Source organism: Callithrix jacchus, chromosome 2 (assembly GCF_049354715.1).
Source record: "Callithrix jacchus isolate 240 chromosome 2, calJac240_pri, whole genome shotgun sequence".
NCBI classification, from domain to species: domain Eukaryota; kingdom Metazoa; phylum Chordata; class Mammalia; order Primates; family Cebidae; genus Callithrix; species Callithrix jacchus.
In genome coordinates, this window is record NC_133503.1 from 2,117,089 (window position 1) to 2,143,911 (window position 26,823).

Consider the following 26,823-nt stretch of genomic DNA (forward strand, 5'->3'; position numbering starts at 1 on the left):
CAGCTCTAGAAAAGCAGCAGAATTAATCACCCAAAACTCTGATCTCTTTTAATCAGTTCTGTGAGGCAAAACTGAAGGGTAAAGCCAGACCTAAATAAGGCCTCCACAAAGGGTGAATCTAAACAGATTTGGGGCAGGGAGACAACACATGTAGAATTCTGCTCTGTATGCCACTGGGGTATTTCTGGTTCTGTTTTACCTAAGCTTACCTAAAAGAAACTTAAATTCCACAGTTTGTGTAATTTTAATCTTTTTTAGCCACTGCCCTGTCAATTTTATAACATATACTAATAAGCAATTTCTCTTAGGGCTTTCCAGGGTAGTTTTATTAGAAGATAAACATGTATTCTTAACAAGGTAAAAGAAATAGATATAATAACAATTCTTCTGTCCATAAACATCCACTCAAATGATGATTTCATAAGTCACAATAATACAAAGTGCCCCAAATGAAGCCCACGTGTTTTGTTTTGGGATGACTCATTTCTCTTATACTGAGACAGAAGCAGAATTAACTACTCTTGTCAGCCTGTCACAGTTTTACTCTGGACATCCTCAAATGTCTCAAAGATGCTGAGGTGATTGCGAGAGGGTTCTCAGTGATCCTGGGTTGATGGTCCAATACTAAGCCAAGCAGCAGAGACTCAGTCAGATTCTAAATAGAAAACAGAACTGCCTGGGTGGAGCTCCAGAACCTGGATCACCTGTCCTCATCAGGCAGCCTTTGGGTAAGAAGAAGGACAAGAATACTTCAGTATCACATTTTTTACAGGTAGGTATAGTTGTGGTCATGGCTCTGGACACTTTGTGGTCTTGAGTACATGGATACATGGATACATGACAGATTCTGCCATCAGATTCTATTTACACTTGGCACCTCTCACGTAACAGTAACAGGTCACTGAACAAGATGTGAAAAGCTCACATAGCCACTCTCTCAAAGAAGGGGGCTTTAAGATGTCCATGTTGACATCTCACAATGCAGAGAATACCTCCTGTTGGTTTTCTGTACATTCTCAATCCAATGTCTGCTCCTGTCTTGTAAATCCCAGGCAGAGGCCAGACCTTATGTGCAGATTCTAGGTGGGGTCAACCTGGCTCTGCATTCTTGAGTGTCACAGCAAGAAAAGTACAACTAAAGGAGAGATCCCCTCATAGAGACTGTTCTGGCACATTCTAAATAATACATCCTTAATTTCCTCCTTAATAGCAAGAAGTTAAGAAAACGTGATCAAGTAGTCAGTTCATTTGGGCGGAGCTTGGGAACTGTAACCTGAGAGCAAAGATTCAAGTTGCCTGAAATATAGCAGCAGTTACAAGTGGATTTCTAAAGGCAAAAATAGAGAATGGGCTGATACAAAATTGTTTGTCAGGAATTCCTATTTACCAAAAATAACCTTGTTTACTGCTTGATACACACTGTTAAGCTATATAGGTTGTGGGTCATAGGGTTCAGTGAATAACCTTGATTATTGATTGATATACATTGTTTAGCTGTATAGCGTGTGTGGGTGTAGTGTTCAGTTTGGCATTAATCAACAGCTACTTGTACCAATAGCAAGCAGTTTCAAGAGATAAATACATAGCTTAAAGAAAGGAAAAAGACATAATTGTTGGCCAGGCGCGGTGGCTCACGCCTATAATCCCAGCACTTTGGGAGGCCGAGGTGGGTGGATCATGAGGTCAAGAGATTGAGACCATCCTGATCAACAAGGTGGAATCCCGTCTCTACTAAAAAATACAAAAATTAGCTTGGCATGGTGGTGCGCGCCTGTAGTCCCAGCTACTCAGGAGGCTGAGGCAGGAGAATTGCTTGAACCCAGGAGGCAGAGGTTGCGGTGAGCCAAGATCATGCCATTGCACTCCAGTCTGGGTAACAACAGCGACACTTCGTCTCAAAAAAAAAAAGACATAACTGTGGTCTCATTTTAATGTTTCTTTGAGCCTTATAACTGAAAGGATTTGCGTTTCTCGCTTAAAAAGTTTACTGCAAGATCCAGATTCAGAATATGGAGCTGCTGCTTTAGGTCCTGGATGGGTTTAGCAGCAGCAGGTGTTACCTGCACATTTGTGGACATCTTAACAAAAAGGAGGAAGAATAAAGTGGAGAGACTACATATCAACTCAACTTACAGATGCTGCTCTGATTGGGTTTCTGGGCCCCATGGTCTCTGAATCAGTTTCAGGTCTAAAGATACAAGAGTCATTCAAAGAGGTAAAATGATTGACTGCTGCCCTGGGAAGTTTGGAGAAATCTGGTCTAACTGCTCTAAAAGTGACTGTAGAGGACTACAGATACCAAATAAGCAGAGACACAATTCTGCCTGCCTATTTAGGGGACAGAATATACTTCGCAGCACAATCGTGAGTTGACTGGCTGCCTAGGAGGGAAAGTAAAGCTTGGTTGGCACCTTGTATGTTTATATGACGTCTGGCAATTCTAGACAATGTTTGGGAAACAAAATTAAAATCAAAATTTTCTGCAGCCACAGAGAAACTCCACAACGATAGAATAGAAAGAAAATTGTTTTATTAACAACTAAATTAGAATGTGACATGCATCACAGTCAATCTGCTTAAGAGATTGCAAAGACACAAAGTCACCATAGTTAGACCACGAACAGATTAATTTACAGCCCCATGTTATACACAGTTCATCCTAAATTCATCCGGCAATTGAGGAGGCCATCCGTGTAAGCTAATTGGTCATATTCAATGAAAAAATAAACTTTTCACATCTTCATGACAGAGGGCAGTTTTGCAACTTGAAGCCAGGTGCCTGCTGAAGGTAGGTTCTCCCTCTCCTACAGAAATGGCTGAATATGGTGCTATCTTTTTGTCTATTTATTTTTTAAAGCAATAGCTCTCTACTCTGAGCATTCAGCTGCAGCATTTCAGCTTGCTGTCTCCTAGTGGCTGGTATCTTCTCTTGACTCCTACCATCTGCCACTGATATGCCCACAGCACACAGCTCACAGCTGGCTGATCACATCTTACGTAAACTTCTTTTGCCACAGCAGCACTCCAGCGCCACATCAGACAGTGAGGCGTGAGCTGCAGGAGGAGAGCCTGCAGGCCTCCTAGGTCGGATAGTACCTTCACAATAATGGGAACAGGAGCACTGTTTCAGCCTCAGTTTCTATTTATAATGGTGACATGGAAAATACAATACTACATTTCCAGCCTGATAGCTCCAAGAGTTCTCACTGTGACAGGCCAACTCATTCACAGACACCATGGGATAGTAATATTGCTTCTCACACAGACATACAAAGCATTCAAGAGAAAAACAGCTCTCAGACTGAGAAAGAGTATGTGGAGAGAAAAAAAGAAGTTAAAATCATCTTAAGAAAAAATTCAGATAAAAGATTGATCAAGTCAGCCAGAAAATATTCCCCTAAAACGTGTATCTCTGTAAACAGCCAAAGTGCATAGCTGTCCTTAGCATGTGAAACGTGAACATTATGAAGACAAGGGACATATTCTCAGCAGAATTTTATAAGGTTTCTCTTCTATCTCTGCTGCTCTCTCATCTCCTAGCCATTGAATGAGGGTTCTATACTGAAGTACATCTGACAGTTTCCACTGAATTTTTTGATAAAGAATTGGAATCTGACTTTGTTCATACAGTAAAATATATTTGAGCTTGTAATATGGCTAACTAAAGAGCTATTATGGTTCTCAGGTGGCCACAACACCTTTACTTGTCCTGTAATAGCAGCACTCCAATTTAATAAAATGGAAAACACTAAAATCACGCTCATCTGTTATTATTCCTATTTGATAAATTAATATGCCTGTCATACTAGTATCTACTGTAACAATTTGGTAGTGGATTTTATTTGAATATTAGATATAAATAAGTATAAATAATTTTAATGTACCAGTCATTAGGTAGGTAGAATTTCAAAAACTTGTCTGTAAACATAATTCAATTAAAACACTTTATATTTTAAAAGCATAAATAACAGCCTGGGCACGGTTGCTCACACCTGTAATCCCAGCACTTTGGGAGGCCGAGGCAGGTGTGTCACCTAAGGTCAGGTGTTCAAGACCAGCCTGGCCAACATGGCAAAATCTCATCCTCACTAAAACTACAAGTATTAGCCTGGCGTGGTGGTGGACACCTGTAATCCCCACTACAATTGAGGCTGAGGCAGGAGAATCACTTGAATCCGGGAGGCAGAGGTTGCAGTGAGTTAAGATCGCACCATTGCACTCCAGCCTACACAACAGAGCAAGAATCCATCTCAAAAGAAAAAATAAAATACAAATAACAATATTAAAATGAAATTTAAGGGTGGCCTTAAATTCTTAATATTGTAGAAATAGTGTTTAATTTACATAAATGGGGTTTGTCTACAAACACTACGCATAACTATGCTAACTTTTCTGAAGTAATAAATAGCAAAATACAACTACAGACTCCACTGTTCAGTGGTCTTGCTTTTGCAGTGTACATACTTTAGCCTAAAAATATTAGATAATTACCTAAGATAATCAGTTTTCCATCAAAGGAAATGACTCTATCTTTTACTCCTTATCATTCTTTATTGCTGAATTTAATCCTATCTTTGTGCTCAACTTTCATGTGCTCTTAAAATTAACTTAAACCCAAACAAGTCTGTGTCTACTTTATTTATTTATTTTTGAGATGAAGCCTTGCTCTGTTGCTCAGGCTAGAGTGCAATGGCACAATCTTGGCTCACTGCAACCTCTGTCTCTTGGATTCAAGTGTTTCTCCTGCCTCAGCCTCCTGAGGCTGGATTACAGGTGGGCATCACCATGCCCAACTAATTTTTGTATTTTTAGTAGAGAGGGTTTCACCATGTTGGTCAGGCTGGTATCAAACTCCTAACCTCATGGTCCCCCCACCTCAGCCTCCCAAAGTGTTGGGATTACAGGTATAAACCACTGTGCCCAGCCCTGTGTCTACCTTAAAACAGTAAACGTAAAAAAAAAGAAAAAAACTTTTACCAAAGCAATGAATCGGAGATCCTAGATAAAGACAACTTTGAGCCAGAGAGTAACAAAAGGCTTATTTAGCTATTAATATAATTTACATACATTTCAAAAAAATGTACATTAAATTTAAATACTTTTAAGAAAAAAAATAAGCAAAATATTATTTTCAGATATATAGGAAGTAAGAATAAAAGGTTCCTCTTTAAAGCTTTCCTCTTAGTTCATTACAAATAATAGTTTCTTCAAAGGTTAATTTAATTTCAAGCTTTGCTAATAATCTTAAAGTAACTGTTAGCCATAATAAAGAAATAAGTGCATCCCATGTTCTTAGTTCTTACACTTTAACCTAGATATTTGCCCTGACATGCCTGGACAAGCCCAGGCAACTCTAGCTCATAGCTTACACCCCTTCCTTATCTGAAAATGTATTGCTTCTCGAAGCATTACTCAAGTTACCTCCTCTTTTCCTGTGTTCTCCTCTGCCTTTACTTCTTTAGAAAATTTCCAAGTTTTTAGCCAATCGGATCAAACATAGAATGTGAGGTCAGTGCTGGCCAATGGAAACTGGACACAGTAGTAGGGCAATTGCATCACGTTATTAAAGTTATAAATGTCCCTGTCTCCTTTGTTCAGGTGTGCACACGTAGCAAGACTGCCAGCAAGTTACATCCTTCCTGCAGGAAGTAAAACTAGCCTTGCTGAGTAATCCATTGTCTCTGTGTGGATTTTTTCCAATGTCATAAACCCATTTCTAGCAGGTAGAAGAATTAAGGCTCTTATTTCTAATTTATATTTTCTCCTACAACAGCCAGGTCCCTGGACATGTTCTTAAACTCTTGAACATCCGATTTGGAGTCGACACTGGCTTTAGGAATCTAAGGAGTAGTAGTCTTGGGCATACTGTATGCATTTGAAATAATGTTCACAGGGGAAAAAAGCAGAAAAGAGAAAGATGTTATAAAAATTCATGAGTGCTATTTTTTAAAAATTCATGAGTGTACATGAATAAAACAAGTTCTCAGAGACCTAAAAAGAGACTTAGACTCTGACACAGTAACAGTGGGAGACAATACCCCACAGACACCTGGTGAAACCCTGTGTCTACTAGTAACACAAAAAAATTAGGCAGGCATTGTTGCACGCACCTGTAATCCCAGCTACTTGGGAGGCTGAGGCAGGAGAATCACTTGAACCTGGGAGGCAGAGGTTGCAGTGAGCCAAGGTCACACCACTGCACTCCAGCCTGGGCAATAAGAGTGAAACTCCTTCTCAAAAAAAAATTAAGAAAGAAAAAATCAGTATCATTAAAATTGCCAAGCTGCCCAAAGAAATTTACAAATCTAATGCTATTTCCATCAAGTTACCAACAACATTCTTAAGTCTTTGCAGCAAACTGACAAACAACTTCAGCAGTTTCAGAATACGAAATAAAGGCACAGAAATCAGTAGCATCCCTGTACATCAACAATACCCAAGCCAAAAGCCAAATTAAAAACACAACCCTATTCACAACTGCCATGAAAGGAATAAAATAACTGTGAATAATAGCTTACCAGAGAGGTGAAAGATTTCTATGATAAGAATTACAAAACACTGCTTCAATAAGTCAGACATTATACAAACAAATGGAAAATCATTTAATGCTCACAGATAGAAAAGATCAGTAACAGCCAGGCACAGTGGCTCACACCTGTAATCCCAGCACTTTGAGAGGCCAAGATGGGCAGATCATCTGAGCTCAGGAGTTCAAGACCAGCCTGACCAACATGGTGAAACCCCACCTCTACTAAAAACACAAAATTAGCCAGGCATGGTGGCACATGCCTGTAATCCTAGCTACTTAGGAGGCTGAGGCACGAGAATCACTTGAACCCGAGAGGCAGAAGTTGCAATGAGCCAAGATAATACCAATGCAGCCTGGGCAACAACAGCGAAACTCCGTCTAAAATGAAAAAATTGCCAAACTGCCCAAAGAAATTTACAAATCTAATGCTATTTCTGTAACTACCAACAACATTCTTTAGAGAACAAAAAAAAAAAAAAATGTTTTTTAATTTATATGGAACCAAAAAAGTACCCAAATAGCAAAGGCAATCCTAAGCAAAAAGAACACAGCTGGAGGAATCACATTCCTCAACTTCAAACTATACTATAGTACTACAGGAACCATAGCAACATGATATACCACCAGTACAAAAACAGACTCAGAGACCAAAGTAATAGAATAGAAAACCCAGAAATAAATGTGGCACACCTATAGTCATCTTATTTTTAACAAAGCTGACAAGAGAAATGTGGGAAGAATTCCCTATTTAATAAACAGTTTTGTAATAACTAGCTAGCACTATGTAAAAGATCATAAAACTGGACTCCTTACTTACATTATATCCAAAAATAAACACAAGATGAATTAAGGACTTAAATGTAAAACTTAAAACTATAAAATACCCTGGAAGATAAGCTAGGAAATACCATTCTAGACATAGAAACTGGCAACAGTTTTATGATGAAGATACCAGAAGCAATCACTACAAAAGCAAAAATCTATAAATGGGACCAAATTAAAGAGCATCTTCACAGAAAAAAAAAAAAAAAAAACACAAGAAATTATCAACAGAGTAAACAAGCTAGAGAATAAAGAAAAATATTTGCAAACTATGCTTCTGACAAAGGTCTAATATCCTGAATCCATAAGGAACTTAAGAAAGTCTACAAAAATATAAAATAAAAACAATCTTATTAAAAAGTAGGCAAAGGACATAAAATATGCCTTTCTTTTTTTTTTTTCTTTGAGACGGAGTTTCGCTCTTGTGGCCCAAGCTGGAGTACGCAATCTTGGCTCGCTGCAACCTCCGCCTCCTTGATTCAAGCAATTCTCCTGCCTTAGGCCAGGTGCAGTGGCTCACGCCTGTAATCCCAGCACTTTGGGAGGCCGAGGTAGGTGGACCACAAGGTCAGGAGTTCGAGATCAGCCTGGCCAATATGGTGAAACCCCGTCTCTACTAAAAAAATTCAAAAATTAGCTGGGCATGGTGATGGGTGCCTGTAGCTCCAGCTACTCAGGAGACTGAGGCAGGAGAATTGCTTGAACCCAGCAGGTGGAGGTTGCAGTAAGCAGAGATCATGTCGCTGCACTCCAGACTGGGCAACAGAGCAAGACTCCACCTCAAAAAAAAAAAATTGTGGCTAACAAGCATATGAAAAAAATGCTCATTCACTAATCATTAGAGAAATTAAAAAAAAAAAAAAAAACCACCACAATGAGATGCCATCTCATAATAGTCAGAATGGCTATTACTAAAAAGTCAAAAAATAATAGATGTGCTGGCAAAGTTGCAGAGAATGTTTATATTCTGTCGGTAGGAGTGTAAATTAGTTCAACCATTTTAAAAAACAATGTGACAATTCCTCACAAAACTAAAAACAGAATTATCATTTAACCCACCTACTAATTAGGCATATACCCAAAGAATATAAATTATTCTATCATAAAGATTCATGCATGTTCATTGCAGCACTATTCATAGTACCAACGATATGGAATCAACCTAAATACCATCAATGGTAAACTCAATGGGCAGGGTGATGCAGGTGGATTGCCTGAGCTCAGGAATTGGAGACCAGCATGGGTAATGTAGAAAAACCCTGTCTCTACAAAAAATACAAAAACAAAAAGAAAACTTAGCCAGGAGTGGTGGTGCATGCTGTAGTCCCAGCTACTTGGGGGGCCTAGGTAGGATTGTTTGAGCCTGGGAGATTGAGATTGAGGCTGCAGTGAGCCAAGATCACGCCACTGCACTCCAGCCTGGACGAAAGAGTAAGACCCTGTCTCCAAAAATAAATAAAAGATTTAACAAAAACAAAATATAGGCCAGGCACAGTGGTTCATGCTTGTAATCCCAGCACTTTGGGAGGCAGAGGTGGGCAGATCACAAGATCAGGAGTTCAAAACCAGCCGGTAAAACCCCTCTCTACTAATAATACAAAAATTAGCCAGGCATGGTGGTGCACACCTGTAGTCCCAGCTACTCAGGAGGTTGAGACAGGAAAATCCTCGAACTCAGGAGGCGGAGGTTGCAGTGAGCTGAGATTGTGCCACTGCACTCCAGCCTGGGTGACAGAGTGAGACTGTCTCAAAAAAAAAAAATTATATATATAGTACATGAAAATAATGGCATACTCTGTGGCTATAAAACAAGAACAAGATCAATTTCTTTGCAGAAATATGGATGGGAGCTAGAGACCATTCTCCACAGAAACTAATGCAGAAACAGAAAACCAAATGCATGCTGTCATTTATAAGTAAGAGTTAAATAATAACAACACATGGAGACAAAGAGGAACAACAGACACTGAGGCCTAGTTGAGGGTAGAGTGTGGGAGGACAAAGAAGATCAGGGGAAAAAATACCCATTAGGTTCTATGCTTAGTATCTCAGGGACAAAATAATCTACACCAAACCCCCATGACACTATTTTACCTATATAACAATCCTGCATGTGTACCCCTGAACCAAAAATAGAAGTTAAAAAAGATCCATGGGTAGGGGAGAGTGCAATGTAGGTAGGACTGGTTTGTGCTACAGACAGTGGCCCATGTGGGGGCTGTCCTTTGATTTATTCATGTCCATGCAGGCAGATGATATTATGAATAGGTGGTGTAGAACCCTAGGTTGGTGAAGAAAGCAGGCTGCTCCTGCAGATTCAGTGTCTGAGAGTGGGGATATGTGAAGAGACGTGTAGAAACTTTTGTGGGCAAGAAACAATAGGTTCAAAAATGCTGTGGTGAAATTCCTGAGGGTGGTGCCTACTCCCAGGAGGGGTTTGGACACATCAGTATCTAGTGGATATGTTTGTGAGTGAGTGGGAATCATGTGGTGGCAGCTATGGAAAAAGGGTGTCTGTAATCAGAGCTTCTTTCCTCTACGATTTCAGCCCTCTCTCACCATAGCAGGAGACCTGGAATCCTAGGACAATGGGCAGTGTGACAGCCTGTGTACAGGAGAGCAGAGCCTCCCATTCCCAGACACCCAGAGTTCCATTCCAGGCCAGGCCTCTGTGGTATCTCTCTTCTGGCCCCAAATCTGTAGATTGGTGAACACCAAGCAATTCTCCAACACCGACTCATTTTCTAGTGTTTGTATTCTGATATCATCCAGAGTCAGCACGCATCCTGATTCAGGGCGCAGTCCCACAACACTGTCCTCACTGCAGATCTCAGCCACAAACCTCATGGGTCCATCTGTTCTTCTAAGCGACTGCTTAAAAACTGGGGACTCCCATAACCTCCCTCCAGTTCAGTAACTTGATAGAGCTGTTCACAGACCTCAGCAAAACACTGTACTTACATTGACCAGTTTATTATAAATGATACAACCCAGGAAAAGTCAAGTAGAAAAAATGTATAGGACAGAAAAAAATATGTGGGGAAAAATGAATCACATAGATAATCCTGGTAAATAGCTGTGATTAATAAAATTCTCCATTCTTTGTGTTCTCCAGGAACTGTCTATGGAAAGAAACACCTTTCCCGTTATAACTTAGATGGTGCTCTCTTTTCTTACCTATCACATAGCCAGATACAGACTGAACATTTTCTTTTTCTCATTAAGTCAGCTGAATTTGGCTTCAGTGGTCAAAAAAATAATACTTCTTAATCAAACTTAAGTTTATCTCCTTCCCACAGACTCCTGCACTTTGAGCTTCCTTCAGTCTAAGCCAACATACAACCCCATTTTATATCCCTCCTAAGAACATACTGACTTCAGGGTAAAACATTCTCTCATCTAAAATCTGATTTTTTTGGTGACAGAGTCTCACTTTGTCACCCACGCTGGAGAGCAGTGACACTCAATTCACTGCAACCTCCATCTCCCAGGTTCAAGCGATTCTCCTGCCTCAGTCTCCCCAGTAGCTAGGATTATAGTCACCTGCCACCACACCCAGCTAACTTTTGTACTTTTAGTAGAGATGGGGTTTCACTATGTTGGCCAGGCTGGTCTTGAATTCCTGACCTCAGGTCATCCGTCTGCCTGTCTCCCAAAGTGCTGGGATTACAGGTGTGAGCCACTGTGGCCCCCTGAAGTCTGATTCCTTCCATTTGCCGTTCCCCTCCCACCTTCTTTCTAATCTTTTTTGCTCCTCCCTATGAAAGAAAGCCCAGGGCCGGCCTCGGTGGCTCAGCCCTGTAATCCCAGCATCTTATAAAAGTGTTTCCTTCAAGCTCCTCCCATGGACCACGAACTACTAACCACGGCTGGGTGCTCTTCGATTCAATTCTTTAATATTGGGTGGCTATGGACATTTGTTGGCCAGCAGCAAGAAAGCCACTCATACCCTGGATTCTACCTCTGCAGCCTGTCTGCACCTGAACTCTCCTCCCCACATCAGTGGAAGCCTGGAACTCTCAGAAGAGCAGACCTCAACGGCCGCTGTCACCTTCACCAGAATGATGGAATTAATTCATTCACACACCTTAAAAAATTCTTTCCTTAAAGCTCCTCCCATGGACCACGAACTACAAATCATAGCTGGGTGCTTTATGATTTTTCAATGTTTGATTAACATATTCGCGGTGACTTCCATGCATTTTTAATAGAAAAAAGCAGGGACTGGGAGCCCCACGGACCAAAGCTCTTCCCATTCAGGAACCCCGCACCCCGCGTCAGGATTCTCCCCCGACGACCCTCCCGTGGTCCCCGCACGCTCGGGGAGAGATGCGGCCCTGCGGGTGCGGAGCTGCCCGGAGAGGGCTCCAGGCCGGGGCACAGTCGCTGCCCAGGGAGGAGACGGGACGCCCGGGGTCCGGCTGTCAGCCCGGCCGCCATCTTATGGCTGAAGGGGACCGAGGGCCGGGCCGCGCCAAGGAGAACTCGGGCAGCGCGGATTGTGGAGCCCACTCCGGGGAGGCCCGAGTCCCGCCACAGCCACTTCCCACCGGTTCCAACCGGGCCCTCCCCGTCTCTCGGGATGTCGGACCCGGCACTCTCACCATTTCTGGGCTTCCAGGGGGTCCCGGCGTCTTAGCTGTGGATCTCCCAGAACCTGCGGGCAACGGGGCCGCGGAGGCCGGGCCTTTAGAGCAGAGGACGCAGAGCGGTAAAGACCAGACGCCAAGCTCCGGCGGCAGCGAGACACAAAGGCCCCGCCAAATCCCGGAAGCTGCGCTGGCCGCTCCAGCTGCGTGCCTGATTGGACGGTTCCCAGCCCAGCGCACATGATTGGATAACGGTTAAGACCCCGCCCCATCAGGCCCTGAGTGACAGAACATGAGATCAGATGCCGGGCTGACAGCCGAAGCTGCAGCCGTTTCAGACAGGGCTTCCTCCCTGGGCTGAGCCAGGCCCATCCCGCAGAGTATTTGCATTTAACCTTGTGAATAAGGCCACATGCATTTATAAGTAATATATTATATGACTGTTCACAAATGCAAATGGTGTAATGCCAATTACTCAAAATTTTCCAATTTTACAACCTTCCTGGCTTCTGTTTTTTAAGCAGGCAGCCTGAACTTTTAAAAAGAAGGCTGTTCTCTGAAATAAAATGTGAGCGACACGTGAATTTTAAATTTCGGAGGAGCCAAACTTTAAAAAGAAACAAAAAAACAGGTGGAATTGATTGTAACAATTTAATTAACCCAGTATATCTAAAACCGTATCATTTTAATATGTGATCAATATGTAATAATTAATGAAGTATATATATTTATTTGGAACTAAATCTTTGAAATTAACTCTGTATTTTACCTTTCTAGCACATTGCAGTTCAGACCAGCCACATTCCAGGCAGCCAGTAGCCACACACCGCCAGTAGCTGCCACATCGAAGTGCAGCTCTGACAGCAGAGGGGTGAAGGGCCTGAACATCCCTTTTCCGCCAGAAGTAAGGGGGGACAGCCTCCCTTTACCAATACCTCTCTTCAGTGTTGAGGGCGGAACAGAGAGTGACCATAGAAAGAGCAGAGGGCAGCAAGAATAAAATAACCACAGGTTCACCACTGCTGGCCACTTGCTGCCCATCTTTCTTCCAGAGATCAGACAGTAAAATAAAGATGATGAGGCCACTGGAGATTAAAACTGTATGTCTTCAGGTCTCTCCCCACTCATCACTTCCAGTGTTTAGATATGAAGAAAACAGATTAAAGGCAAACTTGTTTTGCTATTTGGCTGGCCCTAGTGCCCAGGCTGTGTTTATTTGTTTTCTCCTGCACCTATCACATGCAAACATGTCTACATGTATTTCTGCATTACTCGATATTATCTTACAAAACATCCAACTTTAAATCAGAAAAAAAAAAAGATCAGTACTTTTAGGGTGCCCACTGATAGAAGGTAACTATAACAACCAGTAACCAACCTGTCATTGAGTCCTGATATCCCGTCTGCACTGGGTTCACGTATTAGTCAGGTATTGCTGCGAAACACACCAACAAAAACTTGTCTGGTGGTGGTTCTTTTTTTTGAGACGGAGTTTCACTCTTGTTACCCAGGCTGGAGTGCAATGGCGCAATCTCAGCTCACCGCAATCTCCGCCTCCTGGGTTCAGGCAATTCTCCTGCCTCAGCTTTCCGAGTAGCTGGGACTAGAGGCATGCACCACCATGCCCAGCTAATTTTTGTATTTTTTAGTAGAGATGGGTTTTCTCTATGTTGGTTAGGCTGGTCTCGAACTCCTGACCTCAGGTGATCCACCCACCTCAGCCTCCCAAAGTGCTGGGATTACAGGCTTGAGCCACCACACCTGGCCCATCCAAGACTTCTTAGCTCACCATTGAGATGGTCAGTCATTTAGGCTGGGCTCCGTGGAGCAATTCTTCCAGTCTCAGCTGAGCTCCTTCAGACACGTATTATCAGCTGCTTGTTAACTAGGCAGCTGTGCTTCTGGGTGTGCACTTCTGCTTCTGGAGCCGTCTACAGGAGCACCTTGCTTCTCCTCCCCATGATTTGTTATCCTCCAGCTGCCTAACATAGGCTCTTTTTCACGGAGATGGCAGCATTCTGAAAGAAAAACAGAAGCATTCAAGGCGCACACTAGCACACTGGCATGGTCACAGGTTTTTACTGCCTTGAGCAAATAAAGCCAGCCGGATCGAGGTCTCAGAAAACAGATTCTGGATCTCGATGGGAACAGCTGTAGAACACCTGGCATTGGGCATGGATACAGAAGGGATAAAAAATTGCTACTATTTTTGCAATCAGTATCATTCTGCCTTTTTTTTTTTTTTTTTTTTTTTTTTTTTGCATATGTGATTTATAGAACTTGTCCACATCAAGAAACTTGTTCAAAGACTCACAGCTACTAAGTGGCTGGGCTGATTCAGGAACAACTCTGTCTGACCCCAAAGCCCATGCACCTGCATAGATCACACTACTAAAGTAGCTGCCTTAGACCCTTAAATTCCTCGAGAGTGACACTTCTAGAATAGATGCCAGATTCCTTTCAAATCTGTGCCCATTTAGTACTGTTTAATTATTGGTAATACTCCTCTCAAGAACTGCAGATGCACACAGTGGCTCACGTCTGTAATCTTAGCACTTCGGGAGACTGAGATGGGAGAATCATTTGAGCTCAGGAGTTCAAGTGCAGCTTGGGGAAACGTAGTAAGATCTTGTCTTCATGAAAAACGTTTGAAAAATTAGCCAGGCATAATGGCCTAATGGTGCATACCTGTTGTCCCAGCTACCTGGGGAGCTGGGACAGGAGGATTGCTTGAGCATGGAAGATCAAGGCTGCAGTGAGCCATAATTGAATACACCACTGCATTCCAATCTGGGAGACAGAGTGAGACCCCATCTCAAAAATTAAAAAAAAAAACAAAACGCAGAAGCATTTCGAAAGAATGTAGAATAATTCGGGAAAATAGCTGAAGGATGAGTTTAGAAAATCAAAGCCCAACACATTATTTATTTTTTATCGTAAAAAAAATTAAAAACTTAAAAACAACCAACTTTAGAGATATTAAATTTAACAGTTCAATTGAGCAAAAAATAATTGCAAATCTGGCAGCCTGTGGATCTAGAGTAGGCTCCAGCACAGCCACCTGGTCAAAAATGATTTATGGACCGAAAAAGCAAAGTGACCCACAGAAAATGCAAATGAGGGACTGAAACAGCCAGAATGATTGCAGCTTGGGATCTGCGTTATTTGAACATTGTTTGAACAGTTGACTTTTTTTATTGGCAAAAACACAGCGGTTGGCACAAGAATGTGTTACAGCCTACTTACATATCTACTTAGGTTTCCGTTTACTGTCTTCAAAAACATCTATTGACCAAACTCATACAGGAAAGGGGGCAGGTTGCGGCTATAATTTAATTTAACAATTTCTCCCTTTTTGTTACCTTCGCAATTTTCAGATACAGATAAACACTTTGGACATTGATATCAATCTGTCACCATTAATAATGTACTTATGGCCAGGCATGGTGGCTCACACCTGTAATCCCAGTACTTTGGGAGGCCAAAGCAGGTGGATCACTTGAGGTCAGGAGTTTGAGACCAGCCCGGCCAACATGGTGAAACCTCATCTCTACTAAAAAATACAAGAATTAGCTGGGCGAGGTGGCACACACCTATAATCCCAGCTACTAGGGAGGCTGATGAAGGAGAATCGCTTGAACCCAGGAGGCAGAGGTTGCAGTGAGCCAAGATCATGCCACTGCACTCCAGCTAGGGTGACAGAGCAAGACTCCATCTCAAAAAAAACAAAAAAAAAAAGAAGTACTTACTTAGTCTCAAATTCCACTGTGTGTTTTGTAAAGTAGAAACAAGAACTTCAGATTATTATTTTTTTAAACCCTTACCATAAGAGGACCTCGTTGTATGGAAATCTGCTGTTTACAGAAGAAAAACAAAACCTGGTCTATAGATCTTAAGAATCTACCTCTTTCCTTGAATTATCACTTTATGTGGCATTTAGTATGAGTGACTCCATTTTGGTTTGGTTTTGTCTATTTGGGCTTAGTGCAGAAGCTCAGTCAGGAAGAGTGACCTCCAATAATTTTGTTTAAAAAATTCCCCCCATTTGGTTACGTTCTCAAGTGGGTCAGATTTTAACCAAAACTCAGGGCCTTAGTGCCAATTAGTTTCCATTGTTTTGGGTTTTTGTCCTTATCTATTATGTTATTCATAGGTTATGGTGTCCTCATGGTCACATATGTCTTTGAGTTTTTGTCATTCCAGTTAATGAGAAACCATTTGGCATTCTAGAGATGACTTCATGCAAACATTTATAACTTTTGAGAGAATATAGTGCAGTAGTGAGACTCCTATTTTGACATCAGGAGGGTAATACCAAGAGGTTGATATGCTTTTTAGCTAGGGTCCTCATGAACAACCAACTAAAATTAAATAAATCAAATAATTAGCTAGATAAAAGATCTATTCATTTCAACCAAGCATTCTGTTCATTAATCTCCTACAACTGAATCTCTCTAACATCCAATGTATTTTTCTATATGCAAACACAAGTATTAGAACTGCACAGACTCGTCTCTGTTTATCCAGTAAGTAATCTAGAGAAATTCATTATTTAGCACAACTTTAATGAGAAAGTTTAAAGGCTATTGTGTAACCATGGCCTTTACAATAGAATCTACTATAGACCTAACTATGGGGGATAAATGTCTAACCATTGCCTCATTTACTCTAAACCGTGAGAAAAAGACCTAAAAGTTAGGTCTCATTTACTCCTCTCTGAATGAGAGGAGTAATGGCTCCCTGACAATGCTCTTTAACCTATTCTGAATAAGTTCTCTTTAACTTATAAAGTAGGTTAAGATCAGCATCCAGAGTAGCTGGGATTACAGGCACACACCACTATGCCAGGCTAATTTTTGTATTTTTAGTAGAGACAGAGTTTCACCATGTTGGCCAGGCTTGTCTTGAACCCCTGATCTCAGGTGATCCACCCACCTTGCCCTCCCAAAGTGCTGGGATTACAGGCGTGAGCCACCACACCTGGCCCAGATAATTTCTTTATCCGGGTGATTTTTGAGATTTTGGTGCACCCATCACCGGAGCACTGTACACGTTACCCAACGTGTAGTGTTTTATCCCTCAGTGCTCTAGTGCCCTTCCTTCCTAGTCCCCAGAATTCATTACATAATTCTTATGACTTTGCATCCTGTAGCTTATCTCCCACTTACAAGTGAGAACATACAATGTTTGGTTTTCTGTTCCTGGGTTACTTCACTTAGAATAATGGTCTCCAGTTCTATCCAGGTTGCTGCAAATGCCATTATTCTGTTCCTTTTTATGGCTCAGTAGTATTCCATGGTATATGTATGGATGTGTGTGTGTGTGTGTGTGTATCACATTTTCCATATCCACTCATTAGTTGATGGGCATTTAGGTGGCTCTGTTTTCGCAATTGCAAATTGTGTTGCTATAAACAGGCATGTGCATATGTCTTTTTCTTTTCTTTTTTTTAGATGGAGTCTTGCTTTGTCACTGGGCTGGAGTGCAGTGGCGTAATCTTGGCTCACTGCAACGTCCTGCTCCCGGGTTCAAGCAATTCTCCTGCCTCAGCCTCCCGAGTAGCTGAGACTACAGGCTCGCGCCACCATGCCCAGTTGATTTTTGTATTTTTTTAGTAGAGACAGGGTTTCACCATGTTGGCCAGGATGGTCTCGATCTCTTGACCTTGTGATCCCCCCACCTTGGCTTCCCAAAGTGCTGGGATTACAGGTGTGAGCCACCACGCCTAGCCACATATGTCTTTTTCATATAACGACTTATTTCCTCTGTGTAGTACCCAGTAGATACTCTTTGTCACTTTATGTGAATTCAAATTATTATCTGTGGTCACTTGATTTTAACATTAAAAATCTTCATTTAATATCTTCTGTAAGATGGGTTGGCTAGCACCAAATTATCTCGGTGTTTTTGGTCTGGAATGTGTTTATTTTACATTTAGTTTTAATAAATATATTTTCTCAATATAGGATTTCTTTTTTAAAGACGGGATGTCATCATGTTGGTCAGGCTGGTCTTGAACTCCCGACCTCAGGTGATCCATCCGCCTTGGCCTTCAAAGTGCTTGGATTACAGACGTAAGCCACCATGCCCGGCCTCAATATAGGATTTTTACATGACAATTTTTTTTTTGAGGAATAAAAAAAATTTCAATTGAACTTGAAAGGCTTTCAAGAGTTATTAGTTTTAGCCAGGTGCAGTGGCTCATACCTGTAATCCCAGCCCTTTGGGAGGCTGAGGTGGGTGGATCACCTGAGGTCGGGAGTTCTAGACCAGCCTGACCAACATGGAGAAACCCCATCTCTACTAAAAATACAAAAATTATCCGGGTGTGGTGGTGCATACCTGCAATCCCAGCTACTCAGGAGACTGAGACAGGTGAATCACTTGAAATTGGGAGGTTTCTGAAAAATTTTTTTTTTGTCATACATATCTTCTTAAATCTACACAAGGCAGACTACAGGTTTTTCTATTCAAATGACGTTATTCATAAAACGACACTACTCTAAAAGTTAAATATTACAACAAAGATGGGGAAATACATTTTACCAAACTGCTTATTTTTCAAAGGAACATATTCATTCTATGCAAAATAGCTTTTAATTTTTGTAAATAGCTCCTTTCTTTCATTATGTGTCAGAACAACTTCATGACTTGTGAAATCTCCACAGTGTTTACCTTAACAAATTGGTCAGTTAAGTCAGTAAACTCAATTACATTCATGATAAAAAGCAAAGAAACAGTAAAGAAAAATTAGCTTAAATAAGATTCTTTAATTGAGAAGAAAAAAATTGAATGTACTGATTAAATAAAATGTAACTTAATAACATTTATTATAAAATAATTCAATCAATTATTTTGTAAGCATTATTAAGTGTCATATAAATTAGTCTTATAATTCCTGAGGTCACAAGTTAAAATTCTTTGTGATCTTTGGAATAAGAGAATTATACATCAGGTCTAGCATGAGAGAACAACAATTATACATCAGGTCTAACAGTCAAGAACAAGCAGAGAATCTGTGTAGGGAGGTTCTGGAAAAAGGAGCAAGAAGACTGTAGAAAAATAAATGTATTACAATGCAGAGAAAAGAGTTCGGCTTTCAGAATTTTTGAGGTTTCCAGTTTGTTAAAAAATTATCAATGCTTTTGAAATTATATTGAGTTTCAATTTTTTTTCTCAAAATAGGTAGACACACTCAAATAAACATAATTACTTGTTCCATAATTCTCTTAAACGTGAAGTTTATCTTTAGAGTTATATATTTGTACATTAAACTCCACGTAAATCAAAACCAATATTCTGTATGTGTTTTGCAGACCACAGAGATTACATGTTAAAAAAACTAAGATAAAATTTAGAGAGGAACGATCCAAGATGGCCGATCGCTAACATCCCGGGATTGCAGCTCTCAGGGAAGGCGCGGAGAACTAGAGGACGCCACACTTTCAGACAAATTCTGGTCGCTCACGGAGCAGAAGATCCCCCAGTGGAGGAAACACACGGGTGGCCAGCGTGACTCTCGTGGCCGGCGCAGCGGTTCCGCGGGCACCTCGGGGCGGCAGCTCTCGGAGCAGAGTAAACAGGTTCGGAGGACCCACACGGGCCCCCAGCACAACACCAGAGCCCGGCGCAGCGGCTGCGACAGCACCTCTGTGCGGCAGCGCTCGGCACAGAGTAAACGGGACCGGTTCCCCTTCTGACCGAGGTTTGGAGCCCTGGGAAGGCAGAGTCACCTACTACGGACACAAGAAGGAAGCCAGACAGGAGAATCCTGGGCAGAAAAGCACCAGCGTTAAAAGTTTTAACGCTGCTGCTCTGGCCCTGGGACCTAATCTGAAAGTTGGTAATTTCAAAGACAACAGGAGAATAAATTTACAATGACAGGAAGAAACCAGCGTAAAAAAGCTGAGAATACTCAAAGTCAGAACACCTCTCCCTCTAAAGATGATCACAGTTCCACATCAACAATGGAACAAGGCTTGATGGAGAATGAGCACATCCTGATGACAGAATCACTCTTCAAGGAATGGATAATAACAAACTTCGGTGAGTTAAAAGACCATGTTGTAGCCCAACGTAAAGAAACTAGGAACTTTGAAAAAAGGTTTGATGAAATCCTATTGAGAATAGACAACTTAGAGAGGAGTATGAGTGAATTAATGGAACTGAAGGATACAATACAGGAACTCCGAGAAGTATGCACAGGTTTAAACACTCGAATTGTTCAAGCAGAAGAAGGGATATCAGAGGTCAAAGTCCAACTTAATGAAATAAAACGTGAAGAAAAGATTAGAGAAAAAAGGATAAAAAGGAATGAGCAAAGTCTCCAAGAAATGTGGGACTATGTGAAAAGACCAAATTTACGTTTGATAGGTGTACCTGAATGCGACGGAGAGAATGAATCCAAGATGGAAAATACCCTTCAGGAAATTATTCAGGAAAATTTTCCCAAACTAGCAAAGCAGGTCAACATTCAACCCCAGGTAATACAGAGAACACCACAAAGATATTCCTCAAGAAAAGCAACCCCAAGGCACATAATCGTTAGATTCACCAGGGTTGAAACAAAGGAGAAAATACTGAGGGCAGCCAGAGAGAAAGGTCAGGTTACCCACAAAGGGAAGCCTATCAGACTTACAGCATATCTCTCAGCAGAAACTCTACAAGCCAGAAGAGAGTGGGGGCCAATATTCAACATTCTCAAAGAACAGAACCTTCAGCCCAGAATTTCATATCCAGCCAAACTAAGCTTCACAACTGAAGGAAAAATAAAATCTTTTATGAACAAGCAAGAACTCAGAGATTTTATTACCACCAGGCCTGCTTTACAAGAGCTTCTGAAAGAAGCATTACACACAGAAAGAAACAACCAGTATTAGCCTTTCTAAAAATACACCAAAAAGTAAAGAGCACCAACATAAAGAAGAATTTACACCAACGAATGGATAAAACAGCCAGTCAACATCAAATGGCAGTAACCCTAAATTTAAATTGACTAAATCCCCCAATCAAAAGACACAGCCAAAACCCAATGGCATGTTACATCCAGACCTGTTTCACATGCAAGGATACACAAAGACTCAAAACAAAGGGATGGAGAAAGATTTACCAACCAAATGGAGAGCAAAAATAAATAATAAATAAATAAAAAGCAGGAGTTGCAATTCTCGTATCGGATAAAATAGATTTTAAAGCAACAAAGATATAGTGGTAAAAGGATCAATGCAACAACAAGAGCTAACGATCCTAACACCCAGATACATAGAGACTTAGACACAATGAGACAGAAAATTAATAAGAATATCAAGGACTCGAACTCAGATCTGGAACAAGTAAACTTAATAAATATTTATAGAGCTCTCCACTTCAAATACCTAAAATATACATTCTTGTCAATACCACATCACACCTACCCATAAGCTTAAATGAAACATTGATTGGCCATCATTAATACCCAATTTTTTTCAAAATAAAGCAATATTTCCACTTACTCTCCCTCTTTCTCTTCCTCTTTCTTCCTCTCCTTTACTTATTTTTTTTTCTTTCCTTCTCTGAAAAAAAAAGAAATCAACTTGTAAACCTCTAGATCCAGGTCAGCAATGTCTCTCTCATTGCTTGATTTCCTTCCTTCCCTTCCCTCCCTCCCTCCCTAAAAAAAAAAAAAAAGAAAAAATTTAGAAAACTGTCCTTTAAGATTCAAAAATATATGGCTCTTAATTCTACTATTATATTATTTTTATAATAACTAAGATTATGATCCTGTAGTTATAAGAATAAAAAAATAACGTAATCTATGAATTCAAATTATTTGACATTGATTTCAAAATCAACTGTATTTTATTATTTTAATGTGCAATTGGTAAAATCGATGTATTTCTTCAGATTTTTAATGTTTTTCTCTCTGACTATAATTTAGTAGACTATTACACTAACCTTTTTCTCATGAATTATGTACACTATAATACAATATATATAATAATACAATATTCATAATATATGCAATACTACATATGATTTGTAAAATATAATATAAGTCAACCACAAACAGCCTCTACACTTAGATTTTCTTCATGCATCTTAAATTTTGGTATCCATAATCTTTCATGAAAAACGATAATGATGCAAATCTAATATGGAAAAATTTATCATGGCTTTAATGCAGTAACAATTCATCAAATGCTTTTTAATAAATGCCACAAATAAAGGCATAACATCAAGTGATGAGAGTTTAATTACATCGATATTCATATTTCAAAAAATCTGAAATGCTTTCAGTGTAAAACAATAAACTTTATAATTATAACTCTTTGAAGATCAAACTTGCTTTTTTTAGTCTTATGTAAAAATAAATTATGTATTTTAACTTTTTTTTGAGACAGTCTCACTCTGTCACTTAGGCTGGAGTGTAGTGGTACTATCTTGAGCCATGGCAACCTCTGCCTCCCAGGTTTAAATGATTCTCCTACTTCAGTCTCTCAAGTAGCTGGGGTTACAGGAGCCAAAGCACTCTGGTTCTGCTAATTTTTTCTTTTAATTATAGACAAAACTTCATGATGTTTACCAGGCTGGTCTTAAACTTCTGACCTTGAGTAATCCATCTGCCCTGGCCTCCCAAAGTGCTGAGATTGCAGGCATGAGCCAACGTGCCTGGCCTTAACCGTTGGATTAACCTCTACAATCAACTCTCTGTTTAGTGTCTACAATGTTAGTGCCTTAGTGATTACTCCTGTGAATTATCTGAAGATTACTTTAGCTTTATTTTCTTTTTACATTTACTGAATCTGAAAAATAGCACTTAATGTGAACACTCTGATGTTTTCTAAAAATATCCTTTAATGTGAACACTCTGATGTTTTCAAAAATATCATTTAAGGTGAACACTCTGAGATTTTGTAAAAATATCATTTAATGTGAACACTCTGATGTTTTCTAAAAATATCATTTAAGGTGAACACTCTGAGATTTTGTAAAAATATCATTTAATGTGAACACTCTGATGTTTTCTAAAAATATCATTTAAGGTGAACACTCTGAGGTTTTGTAAAAATATCATTTAATGTGAAAACTCTAATGTTTTCTAAAAATATCATTTAATGTGAAAACTCTAATGTTTTCTAAAAATATCATTTAATGTGAACACTCTGATGTTTTCTAAAAATATCATTTAAGGTGAACACTCTGAGATTTTGTAAAAATACCATTTAATGTGAACACTCTGATGTTTTCTAAAAATATCATTTAATGTGAAAACTCTAATGTTTTCTAAAAATATCATTTAATGTGAAAACTCTAATGTTTTCTAAAAATATCATTTAAGGTGAACACTCTGAGATTTTGTAAAAATATCATTTAATGTGAAAACTCTAATGTTTTCTAAAAATATCATTTAATGTGAACACTCTGATGTTTTCAAAAATATCATTTAAGGTGAACACTCTGAGATTTTGTAAAAATATCATTTAATGTGAAAACTCTAATGTTTTCTAAAAATATCCTTTAATGTGAACACTCTGATGTTTTCAAAAATATCATTTAAGGTGAACACTCTGAGATTTTGTAAAAATATCATTTAATGTGAAAACTCTAATGTTTTCTAAAAATATCATTTAAGGTGAACACTCTGATGTTTTCTAAAAATATCATTTAAGGTGAACACTCTGAGGTTTTGTAAAAATATCATTTAATGTGAAAACTCTAATGTTTTCTAAAAATATCATTTAAGGTGAACACTCTGATGTTTTCTAAAAATATCATTTAAGGTGAACACTCTGAGGTTTTGTAAAAATATCATTTAATGTGAAAACTCTAATGTTTTCTAAAAATATCATTTAAGGTGAACACTCTAATGTTTTCTAAAAATATCATTTAATGTGAAACTCTGATGTTTTCTAAAAATATCATTTAAGGTGAACACTCTGATGTTTTCTAAAAATATCATTTAAGGTGAACACTCTGATGTTTTGTAAAAATATCATTTAATAGGAACACTCTGATGTTTTCTGATATTTTCAGAACAGTTTTTCTCCATTTATTATATTTTTAGTGTCTGTCTCCAATACAAATTCTCTAAAGTTGAATAAAGTGTGAGCAACTGTTTGAGGGTTTCTCTCCAGTATAAATTCTCCTGTGTACAAGACGATCCATGAAATAACTAAAGGCATTGAACCCGGTCTTTGTATTTGCAGTGTTGTTCTTTAATAAAATTTTTTGCAACCTAAGTCTTTATTTTGTAAAATGTCTTTAGACAGTAATTACATTTATAACACTACAACTCAGTATGAACTCTTCCATGTCAAGTAGGATGGCAGGTATTAGAGACATTGCCACATTCTTCACATCTGTTAAAATTTTTCTGAGGTTTAAATTTCCTCATGTACAGTAAGGTGTAAGAACTGATAAAAGGCTTTGCCACATTCTTCACATTTGTATGGTTTCTATTTGGTATGAGTGGTTTTATGATCAGCAGGATTTGAGTGTTAGTTAAAGGCTTTGTCCCATTTTACACATTTTCAGGGTTTCCCTCCAGTATGAATGTTCTTATGTTAATTAAAGTGTGAGCTCTGATTAAAGGCTTTGACACATTCTTTACATTTGTAGTAGAATCTCTCTCCAGGAGGAGTTACGTGATGTCTAGTAAGGCATGAAAACTACAGAAAAGCTCTGCCACGTGCTTTCCATTTGTACGGTTTCACTGCAGTGTGAATGTGCTTATGTTGAGTAAAGTACAGAAACAACTGAAAGGCTTTGCCACATTCTTCACGTTTGTAGAATTTCTCTCCACTACAAATTATTATACCGTTAGTAAAGGTTGAAGACTGTGAATTTGTCACATTTATAGGATTTCTCTCCAGGATGAATTCTCTTACGTTGAGTAGGGGATGAGAACCACTTAAAGAGTCTGCCACATCTTTCACGTTTGTTGGGTTTCTTTTCAGCATAAATTCTCTTAATAACAGAAAGGCTAGAGCAAGATTTAACCACCTGGCTACATTCATTGCATTTGTAATGTTTCTCTCCAAGATGACCTCCCTTGTTTTCAGTTAAGTGTGAGCACTTATTAAAGCCTTTGCCACATTATTTACATTTGTAGGGATTCTATCTGGTATTGATTCTCCAATATTGACTTCGAATTTAAGACATTCTTTTAAATTGTTACATATCTTTACATTTAAAATCTTTCTCTCCAATATGTCCAGTATGTCTTATGTCTATTTATTATTGAAGATTTACTAAAGACTTTCATGTATTTATTACATTTAAAGATTTTGCTATGAATAATGGATGAACATTGGTTAAGTCCATTATAAGATGCTCCATATGCTCACCCACACTTTTTCAGTCTTTTCTTAAAGGTAAATTCTGAAAATTGCAACTGTCATGTCTTCTCACTGTTACGCTTTGGAATTAATGTGTTATGCTTTGCCCTGGCAACTTGTCTTTGCTTTCACCGAAGACACCACTCAAAGAAAGAAAAAAGAATTATCCCATTTACTAGACCCAGGTGAATATGCTTTACAACTCTAATGTATAAAGTTCTACCAAGTCCATAAGCAAGATGGCATAATAAAATACACTTCCTTTCTCCTCTCCAATGCAGCTTGATGTCTCTAGAAGTAAACTTCTGGCTGCTCCCTCAAAAGAGAAAGAAGATACTGGCAGAGATGTCCATACTTCTAGCTTTTAGGGAATCTGTCAAAGACTGTTTTTTTGTCTCCTATAACACACAGTGCTAAAAGGAACAGTGCTGTACTTTGAACGACAGGCTGCTTTTGCTGAGAGCAAATATAAATAATTCTCACAGCAGCACAGAGAGGTCAGTACCACAAATAAACAATAGGTGTAACAAGTGATTATAGTCTCTTAAGAAGAAACACATACAAACTTCATTAATTTAAAAAATGTGGCCGGGCGCGGTGGGTCAAGCCTGTAATCCCAGCACTTTGGGAGGCCGAGGCGGGTAGATCACGAGGTCAGGAGATCGAGACCATCTTGGTCAACATGGTGAAACCCTGTCTTTACTAAAAATACAAAAAATTAGCTGGGCGTGGTGGCGCGTGCCTGTAATCCCAGCTGCTCGGGAGGCTGAGGCAGGAGAATTGCCTGAACCCAGGAGGCCGAGATTGCGGTAAGCCAAGATCGCGCCATTGCACTCCAGCCTGGGTAACAAGAGCGAAACTCTGTCTCAAAAAAAAAAAAAAAAAAAGTACACAAAATTCCAGAGTAGACACATCCTGAAAACAGGTCTGAGAAGGTTCTAGAATCTCTAACTTGGTCAATTGGTATCAGACTCCCCCATGACAAAGCCACTTCATAAAAACTGTGACAGGAAGCTTTTTGTAAATGCACAAATTTCCATAAAAGTTTACAACATATACAAAGTTTCGTGGTAATATGGTCCCCAAAACTGACTATAATATCCATGTATCAACCCTAAAGGAATGGAGATATACTAATTACCTGAAAAATTCAAAATAATTATGAGTATGTTCAATGCATGAAATAGGAAAACAGACAAGTAATGAAAGCAGGAAAATGAAAATAGCAAAAAGATTAAAATTATAAAAAGAAACAAAAATTATGGAGCTAAAGAATATATTAAGATATAATGACTGAAAAATCCTGAAACATGAAGAAAATGATTGTAAAAAATGAAGAAGCGCCGGGCGAGGTGGCTCACACATGTAATCTAAGCACTTTGGGAGGCCAAGGCAGGAAACTCATGAGTTCAGGAGAGCTGACCAACATGGTGAAACCCCATCTCTACTAACAATACAAAAATTAGCCAGGCATGATGGCACGTGCCTGTAATTTCAACTACTCAGGAGGCAAAGGCAGGAGAATCGCTTGAATCTGAAAGGTAGAGGTTGCAGTGAGCTGAGATCA

At 39.5% G+C, this 26,823-nt stretch overlaps 1 protein-coding gene across 17 annotated transcripts in view; it reads right to left on the reverse strand.

Moving 5' to 3' along the window:
• The window catches only part of LOC100415299 (uncharacterized), a 57,360-nt gene that overhangs the window by 14,527 nt on the left and 16,010 nt on the right, over positions 1 to 26,823 (reverse strand). For 9 of the 17 annotated variants that reach the window (XM_078353373.1, XM_078353385.1, XM_008981106.4 and 6 more), the window contains exon 1: positions 11,956 to 12,107. Coding sequence is in view for 6 of the 17 variants with exons in the window: in XM_078353385.1 (XP_078209511.1) it covers positions 11,956 to 11,958 (3 nt within the window). In the remaining 11 variants the exon portion in view is untranslated. Of the gene's footprint in view, positions 1 to 11,955; positions 12,108 to 13,318; positions 13,376 to 13,729; positions 13,959 to 21,431; positions 21,492 to 26,823 lie in introns of those variants that run through there. The other 8 variants (XM_035279099.3, XM_035279093.3, XM_035279081.3 and 5 more) reach the window with 3 other exon arrangements.